The sequence below is a fragment of the Poecilia formosa genome, unplaced genomic scaffold (genome assembly GCF_000485575.1).
Source record: "Poecilia formosa unplaced genomic scaffold, Poecilia_formosa-5.1.2 Scaffold188, whole genome shotgun sequence".
NCBI lineage: Eukaryota > Metazoa > Chordata > Actinopteri > Cyprinodontiformes > Poeciliidae > Poecilia > Poecilia formosa.
The window spans coordinates 562,910-577,464 of NW_006800127.1; the positions used below are offsets into that span (position 1 = coordinate 562,910).

At 41.1% G+C, this 14,555-nt stretch overlaps 1 protein-coding gene across 1 annotated transcript; it reads left to right on the forward strand.

The window, feature by feature from the left end:
• Nucleotides 1-1,160: 1,160 nt before the first annotated feature.
• Nucleotides 1,161-13,362, forward strand: LOC103147743 (methylcytosine dioxygenase TET3-like). Its single transcript, XM_016678695.1, has 10 exons — nt 1,161-3,537; nt 4,096-4,186; nt 5,866-5,959; nt 6,130-6,338; nt 6,439-6,589; nt 6,894-6,983; nt 7,192-7,329; nt 8,037-8,213; nt 9,084-9,228; nt 9,317-13,362. The coding sequence occupies exons 1-10, from the start codon at nt 1,422-1,424 to the stop codon at nt 10,342-10,344; spliced, it is 4,239 nt and encodes a 1,412-aa protein (XP_016534181.1). The 5' UTR covers nt 1,161-1,421; the 3' UTR covers nt 10,345-13,362.
• Nucleotides 13,363-14,555: the final 1,193 nt, after the last annotated feature.

Genomic DNA, 14,555 nt, shown 5'->3' on the forward strand with positions numbered 1-14,555 from the left:
GTCAACTTGACCCAGATGGAAAAATGTTGATAAAAAACATAATTATGTGGTCAGCACATGTGTTTCCTATTTGTTCTGTTAGTTCAAAGGCGTCTGGTTTGTATTGAGAGGCTGTAAGGCTGGTGTGCATATCTCCCTCTCCAAACAGTTCTAAATCAGTGACCGTGGAGTTTAATGAGAGTTTATGCCAGGTAAAAAAGTGATGAAGAACATAACCCGCGCACCCCTGCTGTCCTGCTAGTTCATTAGCTTGAACATGGGGCTTACAAAACTGTGTACGACACAGGTTATGATATTACACTGTAACCTCCAGTTATAAATTCTATCTGCAGCTTAGCTTTAGCACATTATTGGTGCTTTTCAAAATGTTTTGTTTCCTGCTGCATGTTTAGTCATACTTCCCTTGCTGAAGGATGTAGATCTGAGTCTTATATAAAGGCCTGTGCTGTTTCAAGCCATGTCACATTTTCAGGGCTGAGTCAAGAGGATGAGAAACAAGAAATATTTGTACAAAACTCTCAACAATATTTAGTCCACATTTTTAGAATAAAAATATGTCTGCCTTGGTCCTAAGATAACATCTAGAACAACACAAAACCTCCACAGACACTATAAAATGGGGAAATGATTGTTTGCATGTAGTCACAGATTACGTTGAGTGTGTGTTTGCCTTGGCTTTTGGTGGGCAATCAATGTGCATTGGTACTTTGGACCTTTGGAGTACTGTTACACTTTTTGTCGTCAATAGTCTTGAATGATGTGAAAAGCTGCACTGCACCACTCACATGACTGTATGCACATGGGCTGACATAGTCTGTGTGAATGGCTGCGTAAATTTGCACATTTTTATGGCATGCTCAAGGAAACACCTCTGTGTAAAGCGTCAAACACAACTTGTGCATGCATGCTGCACACATGAACTCAGCGAACCTCAGATAGCAGCGATGTCATGAGGTGCGGGTGTTTTTCAAATGTTTACTTAGTAGCTCTTGGCTACCTCAGGGTCAGTACCTCTCTCTGCACTCTGCAGGATACCTGAATCTTCACCTCAGCTGTGGACAAATGCTTTTAAATATCCAGCTTCACAAAAGTGTTCATTCATCTCAAAACCTGAAATGTATCTGCATCTAGAAACTGACGTTTTGGCCTATTTTCGTTTGCAAAATAGTTCGAGCTCAAGCAAGAGATTTTGTGGAGTTTCAAGAACATCAGTTTTCACGTCTTTGTAAGTCTGGATATGACTGAGCCAATCTAGCACAAGAATATGATTTGATGCTTTGAAATTCACACTGTATTTTTACTCATGCTAAATCACTGTATTCTGCCAGAGATCGTTGAGTCAGCTTTCTTCTTCATGTTTCTCCTCTGCTTCTCAGGTGGCTCCTGAAATCGGCTCAATAAATGGCAAAGGCAAGGAACAGATGGATGATACCTACATGGCAGCGGAGGAGGACGAGGAGGAGGATGACCACATACCTCACACTCAATCTCCCGTCATTGTCCAGCCCTTCACCAACCACAGTGGACAGCCAGCACTTATTAAAAGAGAGTCAGAGATGGATTTGACCAATTCTGCACTTCATCGCCACATATGCTCTTCTGTGACTCATCAGAATGGTTCTGATGGGAGTCTTACAAAGCCTAACGGTGCTAATATGACCAACGGGTCTCAGTCTGATCTGAAATCAGCATGTAAAAGGACTTCAATGGCATCGGAGCTTCAAAGGACTATTATTGCCACAATCCCAAAAGACAACTCAGAGAACGGGCCAAAGGCGTCTCCAGATGATGTGTCACTTCCACTAAAGAAGATCAAACTGGAAGAGCCGTGGCTGTGGATCACTGAGCAGACTACCACGCAGCTGACTAGGCAAGACGACGATACGTGCGAAGATCCTCTGTCGATGTTGGCAGCAGTTGTCTGCCTGTCTGTCACAGAGAGGAAGGGACTAGAGGAGAAACTTCTCGGTACACGTTCTTCCATTCTGTGCTCCATTAAGACAGAACCGCCAGATTTGCACTTTGTCAAAACAGAAAAAGATGAGTTGAAGAAAAACACTCCTGCTAATTTGCAAAGGACTCCCCAACCCATCAAAAGTGAACCTCCTCAAAGTGTCCTGTTACCCAGTGTGCAGTCCTTGGCGGAGAGGAGAAACCTTAGTTTTGATCAGGCTATTGCTATCGAGGCCTTGACTCAATTGGCGGTAATACCACAAAGCCCCTCAGGTCCCATTAAAGCTGAAAGTAATGGTGAACACCCCATTTCCTCCAGTTCCCCAGGTTTCCACACAAATCCTGCACAGCAAGCAGCTAAACGTGCATCAGCCATCCACTACAACAAAGTCTCGGTCATCAGCTCACCGCTACACCAGACTTCAGTGATACGCCCTCCTGTGGCCAGGCAGGGGAATGTCATTCAGTGCTCCAGAAGGCTGAGCTCTGACACAAAGCCTTCTGTCGAAGAAATGCCCTCAAACTGCAGGGGGACAAACCAGAGTCAGTCTCCTTATGTCATCCATTCACAGTGTAGCTATGAGGACTCCAGCAGGGGTCATGAGCGCTTAGGAGAGGACAGGGAAAGGTGCGTCATTAAAATGAGGAGGAACAGGGACGAGGAAGAAGTGGCAGCTCAGCTGGCGGAACTGGCCTTCATCATCCAGGCGCGGCACAATCAACAGTCCGACAACGGCCCCCCTAAGGGAACACCTGTTTCAGCTATAAAGTACAACTACAAATCCCAGCAAAGCCCCTGTCAGAAAAAGCCTCCCTTAAAAAAGACCAAAACTACGCCGTCCAAGCCCAGGAAGAAGAAAAGCGATGGATTACAGGAGGGAGCGAGTCGTAGGACCGGGCAGGGTGGGGAGACGCCTCACAGGAGCCGAGGCCAGAATGGTCTCCCACACGGGAAATCGAGTCGTCAACCCAAGAACAATTTCTTTTTGCCGTTGGCTCAAATTGATTTGAAGAAATACTTGGCTGAGGCTCAAGAAGGAAGGAGGCAACTGATCCATCAAAGTAACATTCACAATACAAGTTTGTCTCAGAATCCCAACAATCTGTTCACCACGAACCACACTGGTGCTGGAGAAAACCACCAGTGGTCGCTTCCTAATGGTCTGCCTCTCCCACACAATCAATGCAATGGTTTCGTTGCGGGACCAGCAGAGAGCCACGTGTTATCTCAGGTAGCGCCGCCTGCTGGCGAGCTTCAGCACGGCACTCATCCTATCGCCAGCCCTGCAAAACCAGCTTTTACTAGCAACGTCAATGGGTTCCGTGTTCTGAGCAACGGCTTCTCAGGGCCTCCTGACTCCCCTCCTCCAAGCCAACAGAACTACTATAAGCTAGAGACGTCCGGGTCCGTCACTGTCCTGTCCACAGCGACTGACGGGGCTCACCCTGTAGAGTCCACTCCAACCAGGAATGGTGTCAACAGCTTTCTGGAGTCTCCGATGAGTTTCCTGGATACCCCCATCAAGAACCTGCTCAGTACACCTTCCAAAAAACTGGCAGATCTTCCTTCCTGTCACTGTGTGGGTGAGTTAGCTCTGCTTTGTATCATTCACAACATAATGGCACTCATTAAAGGAAAAGTAAAGTTGTGGAATAAGAAGTACAACAAATTCACATTGGTCTTAATGTCTGTAATATCACATAAGACAGGTTTAAGAATATAGGAGAACATAAATGCTCAAGGTGGCGACAATATCTGTATCAATTGCAGTTACCGACAATTTCCTGACTCATCTCTTTCTTTTTCAGTCTTTCTAATTTGCTCACTACTCTCTGTGAGGTTAAGCATTTCAGCCACTAAAAATGTCCATTTGACGTGGAAAACAAAGCCATTTAAAGACCAATCAACAGGCCAAATATATTTGGCAAGCAGAGTGCCCTACTAAATATTTCTTCCAGTCAGTTGCTTTGTGATTGCACTTTTATAAACAGTATTACAGTAGTTCAAGGGGTGTGAATAATTTTGCAATTTACACTTCGTCCATATTAATACTGTGTTTCTCTGCCATGTTTGGATCTGCATGAACACTTTTGAATGCTGAATTCGTGTCTTTAGCCATAAGGTGTCTGTTTTTTCCACAGACCAAGTTATTGAAAAGGAGGAAGGCCCTTACTACACTCACCTTGGGGCAGGACCCAACGTTGCCGCCGTAAGGGAAATGATGGAAAACAGGTACATTGAATTGCTTTACCGAAACTTTGAGAACCTCCAGGTCACAAGGAGTAAACAGCTATGTTACAACTACTCTGAATAAGAAGGAAGTTTGGTTAAGGTATTTTGACATTCACCCTAAGTGTCACGCTACAACACTTGTGCACAAAAACACAGAAACACACAGCGTGCTGAAACAAGAAACCGTAAAGCTGAGACCAGGGGGCCATAAGCTTAGGTGACAGCTTGTTTCAAAGGTCCTTGGCTCCATCACTGTCCAAGTTACAGCACGTTCTTACTGGAACAATAATAAATAATTACTAGGTTGAGAGAATTTAAAGTAGCCGATAGAGTCAGGATGCAGGGAGAGGATGTGTAAACTAATGTAACAAGTATCAGTTTAATGAAGTGTGGTTAATGTGGTCTGACCCCCAGACGAGACCTACTGTGGCGACAAATAGAAACTATGCGAAGCCAGGTGCTAGGAATGAAAAGGTTTAATATAACCGTAATTACATTTCTTAGTTGGTTTTACTGTATTAAAATGAAATTACCATTAAAACCAAATCAGTTATCTCTGGTGTTAAAGACTCAGATGATATATTTACCTCTCAGGAGCACTGAGCGTTAAATGTTGCTGGTTTTTGGATTTTTTATTTTTTTTTAACTGCACAAAAAAGGGTTTCTGTCTTGTTTTATGATGTCTTATTTTCCTTACTTCAAAAAGGAAATAACATGACTTCTTCTCTGCAAGTAGTTGCCTATTTGCATTATGCTAAGTGAGGTTACTGTTAGCACTAAAATTACAAGCGTGGATTGTGGGTTTTGTCTGCCAACTAACTTTCTGACTAATAAAGGGCAGATTTTAAATTTGTTAATATTGGGATATTATATTACCAATATTACTACTAGTAATGATCATAATAATGGTTATGATCATTACGTTTAAGCTATTGACTTCAGTCAAAGCATATTAAATATTATTCCATATCCTATTTTCAAAAAGATAAACATTGAACCTTCTTAAAAATACAGTGTTTTTTGCAATTATAAAGTTGTGTTTATTTTCTTTGATTTGCCACGTCAGACCAATAATACAGCAGCATTTTTATTTTGAAAGCTTGACCAATTAATACTCATTCAAAAATTAAAAAAAAAAAAATAGGCACATGTCACTGCCTTTCTTGGCCTCTAAATTGCTTAAAATCTTAGTTGTTAACTAGATTTTAGACAGAGATATGTGGTTCATAAATTGTTTGTTTTCAATGCCAAAAAAAAGAGTTTGAAACAAATATTCTTTACAGACTCCTACAAATAAACAGCCAGCAACTGTACTTCAAAAGTCTGGAATTAGTGTTGAATAATTTAAATCTGATTTCAAATGTTATTGATTAACAGAAATAGAGACAGAGCTGATCTCAGTTGTTCCAGATACCAAGAAAACTGTGAAATATTCATTTACTACACTTCCGAATTAGAAGCCAACTTTAGCATCGTGGAGCCTCTGGATAGAAAGACTTTAGATAAATCTTATTTTGTCAGAAATATCTAGAATTTGGGGGAAAAAAAGGAAAAGCTCTAGAAATTATGTTTATGAAAAAAAATATTTAAATTTAGTGACATCTGGATATGGATTACAGGATTATACTGGGTTATTGCGTTACATGCAGAGGATGACATGTTTGTTTTTCTGCTCACAGGTATGGTGCCAAAGGAAACGCAGTGAGGGTGGAAGTTGTTGTTTACACTGGGAAAGAGGGCAAGAGCTCCCAGGGGTGTCCCATTGCTAAATGGGTGTGTGATTGCTGTGAAGCTCATAATCCCATCATTTTCTCACCTTGATTACATGTTGACGCCAGTTGTGTGTTTAAGGAAAACGGCTTCTTCCTTCTGAACCGTGATTTTGTGTGTGTGTGCGGTCTCTGCTCGCCATCTGACTTGTCACATCCCGATCCACCCACCAGGTGATCCGACGTGGGAGCGAAGAGGAGAAGTTGCTGTGCTTGGTCCGACAAAGACCGGGCCACTACTGCGACACGGCTGTGTTGGTGATCCTCATCCTGGCGTGGGAGGGAATCCCTCGAACGGTGGCGGACCACCTTTACCAAGACCTCACAGAGACCCTCTTTAAATACGGCTCCCCCACCAGTCGCCGTTGCGCCCTCAACGAAGAGTGTGTTGCTTTTTTTTTTTTTACTTGCTGTTTTCCTGTTGAGCTGCTTCATCCCGACCGTTTCTGTTCCGTCTCTGATCGAGCCTTTCTGTCCCTGCAGTCGCACGTGTGCATGCCAGGGTTTGAACCCTGACACCTGCGGAGCCTCGTTCTCCTTTGGCTGTTCCTGGAGCATGTACTTCAATGGCTGCAAGTTTGCCCGCAGCAAAGTGCCCCGCAAGTTTCGTCTGCTTGGAGACCTCCGAGAGGAGGTTAGAGGATGTTTTCATCAGTTTTTCAGTCGATTATAGCTCCTAAAATACTGCTAGAAACCGTCACTCCACTGTTTGTTGTCATAATGTGTTGTCTGTGTCATCGGTGTATGTTTGTTTTGTTTTACAATATAATAAAATGCACTTCACTCTTTAATTTGCTATAAATGTACATAAATGTATTCCAGCATTTTGCCCCCTAGTGGCCAGCGTTGAGTATTACATTAGAAGACATAAAAAGAAAGCATCAAACAAGTCATTTTTCAGCAACCAAAGAAACAAATCCTAAATTTGTTATTTTTAGGAGGCGAAGATTGAGAGCAACCTTCAGAGTTTGGCCACTGATCTCGCTCCACTCTACAAAAAACTGGCTCCAGTGGCATTCCAGAACCAGGTATGAAACATTGAAACTGCAGAATAATAGCTACAGTTGGGGTCGCTTTGAAACTTTTGCTGACTCTGTTACTTTTATTTATTCATTCAATGTCTTCTGGACCATCATCAGTGGACTAGAGAATGTTTACATGCAGCCTTGTAATTTGCCCCAGTTTTTTTTCCGATAGCACTTTTCGAGTGTCTTATTTTCCTCCTGCCTTTCACAGGTGGAGTGCGAGGCTGCAGGGGACGCTTGCCGGCTGGGCAGGATGGAGGGTCGTCCTTTTTCAGGGGTCACAGCTTGCGTAGATTTCTGCGCTCACGCTCACAAAGACACCAGCAACATGAACAACGGCAGCACCGTGGTAAGCGATCAGTCAGAACTGCTGGTTACTCTTAGGCAATGCTGGCTGTGCTTTACAAAAGTATTAGCATCTCTTGGACTTTTTCAATTTTTGACTAATTCAAACCACAAACTTTATTGTGTTTTGTTGGTCATTGTTTGTAGTAGATCAACGTGAACTACTGCTTATCTGTAAAGTGGAAGGGGAATGACTCATGGTTCCAGTTTTTCTCAACAAATAAAAATCTGAAAAGGGAGGCATGGATTTTTTTTTTCAAGTGCCCCTGAATCACTACTTCCTAGAAGCAGCTTTAGATAGCAAGTTTTTTTTTTTTTTTGTTTTTTGGCTAATGTCTCCATCAGCTTTGGACATGTGGAGACTGAAATATTTGCTAATTCTTCTTCTCAAATCTCAACCATATCGGAAAGGGAATGTCTGTAAATATTGCCTCTGATTCACAAATGGATCTAGATTTGAATCTTGTTTGAGGAATTAAAAAACATGAATGTACTTTTATATAGGTGGATCACAACCAGTTTTCATTGTGTCACTGGTCTGTATTTTTTCAAAAATTACAAGGAAAAAAAAGGGCTCGCTTTTTTTACAATAGCTGGTGTCCTGTAATTCAAGTTGACACCAATCATTTCACGCCTTAGAAGAAGTCAACCAGTGTCATATTTTTCAGAAAGAAATGAAACTCTTGACCTCTGCCTGGTGTGCTTTTTCAGGTTTGCACTTTAACAAAGGAAGATAACCGTGCGGTGCGGAATATACCTGAGGATGAACAGCTTCATGTGCTCCCACTGTACAAGATCTCTGACAAAGACGAGTTTGGTCAGGTTGAAGGCCAGTGGGCCAAGATCCGGAGTGGAGCTTTGCATGTTCTCTCCTCCTTCCCCAGAGAGGTAAGTGGTCAGTGAAGCTCTGCTCAAACGTTTAGGGGGAGAAAAAGTTCATTTGTATAGCATATTTCAGCAACAAGGCAGTTCAAAGTGCTTTACATCATAAAAACACAAATATACAAAGTCATAAAAGACGCCATACAGTCAACAACTGAGAAGACCAAGAACACACGTTACATTTTGATGAATACCATTATCAAAATCATCAATACACATCAAATATATTGGTCAATGTTTCATTTATTATTATTCAAAAACAATTCTAAACAGGTGGGTTTTTAGTAGGAACTCAGTGTTTCAGCTCTTTTGCAGTTTTCTGGAAACTTGATCCAGATTTGTGGTGCGTAGAAGCAGAACGGTCAACGGTCCATGTTTGGTTCCAGTCGTACTTTAACCCCTTAAATCTTTTTATATCCTGTTGCAATTTTTATCCCATGCAAATGTTGTATATTTTTTGAGGAGTCCATGTAACAGAACAACATAAAGTTGCAGATAATTGTGGAGTAGTAGGGAAATGATACATGGTTTTCCCTTTTTGCAAATTAAAATTGTTTTACGCTGCACATTCCACATGTAAGCATCACTTTTAATTTAGAGCTGAAGGCGCTATGTGCAACACTGGCTTCAGATACACTCTTACATGTTTTACACTACAGCTTAGTATTGTTGTTGCGAGACTTCTGAAAACTTCTATGACTTTCAGAATGAGAAGTCTGACTTTGGGATTGGCGTTCCAGTTAATTTTCCCAACTCATAATAAATCCAACTTAGATTCAGGGGCAAATTTTTTAATTGACTGTGAAAAATTATGTTTAAATGTTTTTTGTTTTGTTTTGGGTTTTTTTTGTATTTATTGGGTCCATTTGTTTTCAGGTGCGCCTGCTGGCTGAGCCTGTGAAATCTGCTCGTAAGATAAGACAGGAAGCTCGTCTGAAGGCGCAGGCAGAGAAGATGGAGAAGAAGCTCGGCATGTCATCTCTCACTCCTGGGAAAGTCAAATCTGAAACCCCCAATAAAGGTAGTACGGCACATCTAATCATCCGAACGTTTTTGCTTTTGTAAGAAAATTACAATGAAAACACATGCCGTCTGTTTTCCCCAAAAAGAGCCTCAAGGCTTCTACAGCGCTTATGGAGTACCACCGAGACCCACCAGTGTTGGCAGAGCCACACCGGAGAGAAATCAAGCCGCTGCTTACAGCCACAGCGTCAGCAGCTGCTCTTCTCCGGGGGCGGGGATCGCTTCGCAGCGGGAGGTCCTCCCCTCCAGCCACCACAGCGTATCAAACCTTCAGTTTAAGCATAACGGCGTAGCTGTCGGCTACCATACTGCTGGTGCCACTATGAGTGGTTTAACTCCAGCTTCTGGTGAGCAGGGTGCTTTACTAGAACGTATACCTCCACAGAACCTCAACAACGACTTTCCCTTTAAAGCTGAGCCCAGCGAGATGCACTGCTCCGCTCTGCACAGACTGTCCCCCTCCTCTTTCTCTGCCAGACCTACCTCTGAGGGCCTCTTCGGCAGGCTCAATGGACTTCTTCGGGCTGCAGAAGATGTTGCAGGAGAGGTCAGGGGTCACGACTTCCCTCCAGGCCAGTCTCTCCCCTTACAAGCCCCGCCGCTCGAAGAACCGCAACAGGCAAAGCAGGAAGAGGTGTGGTCCGACAGCGAGCACAACTTCCTGGACGAGGACATTGGCGGCGTTGCTGTGGCGCCGTCACACGGCTCAATCCTGATTGAGTGCGCGCGCCGCGAGCTCCACGCCACCACCCCCATCCTCAAGCCGAACCGCCGCCACCCAACTCGCATCTCCTTGGTCTTCTACCAGCACAAAGCCCTGAACGAGCCAGGCCACGGGATGGCGATGTGGGACGCCAAGATGGCCAAGCGGGAGCGGGAGCGGGAGGAGGAGGCGGAGAGACTGAGGATGGAGGGAAGCGGCGGTGCGGGGAAGAACAGAAAAACATCAGGGGGCAGGGAGGGAGAGGAAGACGAGGATAAAGAGACAGCGGAGGCAAGAAGGGTAATGAATGTCCCAACACGGCAGGCTTTCACTGCTCCAACAGGCGGCGTTATCACCGTGTCTCCTTATGCACTTACACATGTGACGGGCCCTTACAATCGCTGGTCTTAGTCGGCATGTTTCAACAGACTCACTTGAAACTCCTACACCGTGGTTCTGCCTTACCTCATTCACCTTCAATCGGCTACTCTCATCGTCATCGTGTCGTTTTTTTGTTTTTTTGTTTTTATTGTACTTTTCTATTGTCTGCTAACTTTGTCCTTCTTAGAGTCTGCCATCTTTGGTGATGGGAAGGATCAAAGTTTGTTGGCTTTTCAACTGTGAGTTTCGGTGCTGGTTTTTAATGTAAAGAGATGGTGCTTTGAAGCAAGATGTTTTTAAACTGGTTTTATACACATGATTTAGAACAAAAATAGATGTGATTATTTATTCTGATCATAACAATTTCTATTTAATTTCTGATATAAGCCTGTTTACTGCAAGATGTCTATGATACCCTGCTTTATATTGTACAGTAGGAGGGTACTTTGGTGCCATTCTCACTGTAACCTTGGTTTAGCAATTTTGTTACTTCACATAATTTTATTTACTACAGATTGTCACATGTAGCATTATGCGTTTTCCTTTCACTGCCTCCGTCTTCTGTTGGTGGTTTAAAAAAAAATCACTTTTTTCTTCATCTAGATATTTTATTCCTTTAATTCACAGCTATAAATGGCATATTAAAAAGCACTTTCCCTTAACTTGAAAAACAGGGCATAAGCCTGAATTGTGTGTGCTGACAGAGATACTATACAGTAAATTTGACAGTTAAAAATTAACCATGTTTTGTTTTACAGTATTTCTGCAATAATTAGCTTTTTATTCAGTTTGAGTACACATATATTTAATGAAATTCTGTTCTCACCAAAGTAATGAATCATGAGAAACTATCGGGAGTAGGTTCTCAGTTACACCAGAGCCGGTCCAAGGCTGTGTGAGGTCCTGAACAGAGTTAGTTAGATGTGCGGACCCTTGTAGCTGTCACCACAGCTCCGCTAATCTCCCTTTGTTACTATTGTTAGCTAGCAATATTAGCATGTTAGCTAAAACCTAGCTGCTGGCCAATGAATGTGCATCCTTTATAGCAGCAGGTTGAGCTAACATTTTAACTAATGTTAGCTTATCAAGAATTTCAGTAAGTTTGCTAGATTTCATTCTCACACTACATTAAATGTGGTTGACCACTTTTGTATAGCTTATCTCTTTACATAGATTATTTTCTTGTATTTCTTCACTTTTATTTTAAAAATAAAATATCTAGAGCTACAATTAAATATGGACACAGAAGTTAGCTGGTCAATGAAATTAGATCAGTTTTAGCTTGATTGGTGATGTGGATGTAATATTTTATCACAGTATTTTGTTGCATTTATTTCGGTGACGACAAAACGTTTTAAGAAAATTTATCACTGTGTTTTTAATAATACTTCTTGAATTGCATGCAGATCGAATCCGACCAAATCCTTCTCTGAAAGTACAATTTAACCACTACCAAAAAGCCCGCTTCACCACAACAGTTATATTAATTAGAGCATTTGAGCTGTTAAACAGTGCACAACATTGGATTGAGTCATATTTTGACACGTGCAGCAGTTACTGTTGCTCTTACAGACCCTACTGTAAGAAGAGAAAAAATAATTTAAACAGACAATGTAACAATCTCGATTGACCGATTGTGAGGTTTGCTAAGTTTATCAGTGAGAGGTTGGCCTTACTTTTGGCAAAATATTCATAATTACACAAATGAGACCAAGACAGAAGACTCTGAGTTATACTTGGTGGAGGCATATTTGGGAGCAGTGAGGGAGCTGACCCAAAAGATCAGAATCTTTGAAAAGAGATGAACTCGCCCTCACTCGCTAAGAACTGCGCTAACCCTTCAGATTGTTACTATAAAATTCTAAAGGCAGTGAAAATGGACGGCTGCATTGTATTTCTGTTTTGTATCAATTGCTCTCATATCTTCGATTGCTCATGCCTTGGGCCGGCTCTGGTATTCCACTCTTGGAAGAGGCGTCTTTCATAGGGAACAAGTGTGATTATAGGACTTCAGAATCTAACTGTATATTTTAATGGTGCTATCTTACAAGAAGCTACAAATGTGTCAGATGTCAACACAACACCCTGTTGTTGTAAAACCACTTGAACACCATGTCGCACTCAAACAATTGCTTAAGATGTTTTTTTCAAGTGCCCAGCTCTTATGAAGACCTTTGTTTACATATATCTTTTTACAGGGTCTCAGTAAAGGGGCTGGGAGTAGCTCCTGGGAATTTTTTTGTACCCATTAAAGAGAAGCTCTTTATTTTTAGGAACTAGGATGATTGCAACTTTAGCACAACCCTTCACTCATATTCACACTAAGACAGATGGCATTACATCTTTATCTGAAACATTTGGTCGCCTGCTTAAACTCGGTTTTGGTGCTAAAAGAAAAGATGTCAAAGACTTAAACTGGTTCTAAACTGTATAACGGTGCTTTTTCTAGAACCCGTCTTTGTCGAATGTGTTCAGACATTGTCTGTATCATTTCCTTTGTCAAACATTGGTAGACGGGGGACAACAAACGAAAGCATTAATATGTTTTTCAAGTGCAAGTTGAAGGTGCATACTGGTGCAGTTTTTCATTTACAGTTTAAATGTCTTCCACATTTTAAAGATTTCTCCAGCAGCTCTTAAAAAAATCTGAACCTACATGCAAAAAATAAATAAACAAATGAATGTAAAACTGTTTGGAATCCACTGAATTTTAAACATCACATAATAAAATGAAAATTGTATTTTTTTTTTATTATTATTATTATTTCTTTTGAACGGACATTTTCTGTCCACATGAAACATTTTTGTAACGAGCACCAGCATTTAGACAGACTGTAAATATGTATGTGAACCACATTGTTTTTACTGTACTGTTAAAGGTGTTTTAGATAATGGGTGATCTTGCTTATTTTAAAACTGAATTACTGTATGTTGCTAAAAGTATATCCAGTTTAGACTTGAGAAGAGACTAAATTTAGCATTCCTTTTACGGATGGCTGATCTCTTTCAGGATTGTTAAATAAAGTCATATTTATATTTTGGACCTCATCATGATTCGTTTTTGTTGTTTTTGTTTCAGTTTTTCACTCTAGCTTCGACAACACATGGCTCACTGATAAGTTCTAGTGTGTTGAAATACAGTTTTAACCACAACTTTACATGCTGTTTATTTTTGATATTTAGTCATCTATCCAATTAGGAAGAAAAAAATAAATTTTTATTTGCTAAGTTACAGACACGGTCATTGTCTAAAGTTCACATGAAGCCATAGGCTTCAAGTTGATTTAATACATATTGCAGGGATGCACATTTGCAGACGTAGCATAAGGCAACGTCACAACACACTGCTTCATGGTGTGAAGCAATCACAAAAAGGATAAATAATCCAGAAAATTTAGGGGGTGGTCATTGCTACCCCTGCATCTTTTGAAAGATTCAACTGAATCATGCCATGACAATGGGGATGCAAAGTGTTCCCATCAGTGGTTATGTCAGCCTGGGAACAATATTTTACTAAATCTGTCTCCTCTGATCTTAAGATGAAACCAACAGATGGTCTCAGACTTGGATTTCTAAAAGTTCTCTTACATACACTGGAGCAGGATCATTTAATTTTTATAATGGATTCTAAAAAAAAAAAAGAACACATTACCAGTCCTTTCTTGAGATAAGTAATATACTTACCAATTACATTGTTTTCAATTGTAAGCACTACAGCTGGCATTTAGGAAGGATTATAAGTCAGGTGATATACACAAAATGTTTTATCACGTGTATAATGACAGTCCCTCGTGACTTTTTGTCAACTTTAGTCCTGGTGGAAAGTATGATAATTTACTAAATCACATGTGACAAAGCTGCCTCTTAAGGTTAATAACCAAGGAGGGAACTGAGCTCTAGGCACCAGGCTCCAAGTTCATCTGGTTCAAAGTAGTTTGGCATTACAGTCAATAAGCTTTTAGTCAAGTACAGACAGATCCACGACATAAAACTACCTATACACAAGGTAAGAGAGGTTTCAGATTGTGGCATCTATTGTAGATTTGTGATCGATGGTAGTATCTGAAATAGCAACTAATTTATTTTTACATTTCAAGTTATATTTACCAGATTGTATGTCATGAAGTCACATTTTTGTTTCAAAGTTGTGAAAAAGATAAATAATGTTGTATTTTAGGTTTGCATATCGGCAGAATTAAATTAAAATTTGTGTTCATAACACTATGGAGAGACTTTTTTGT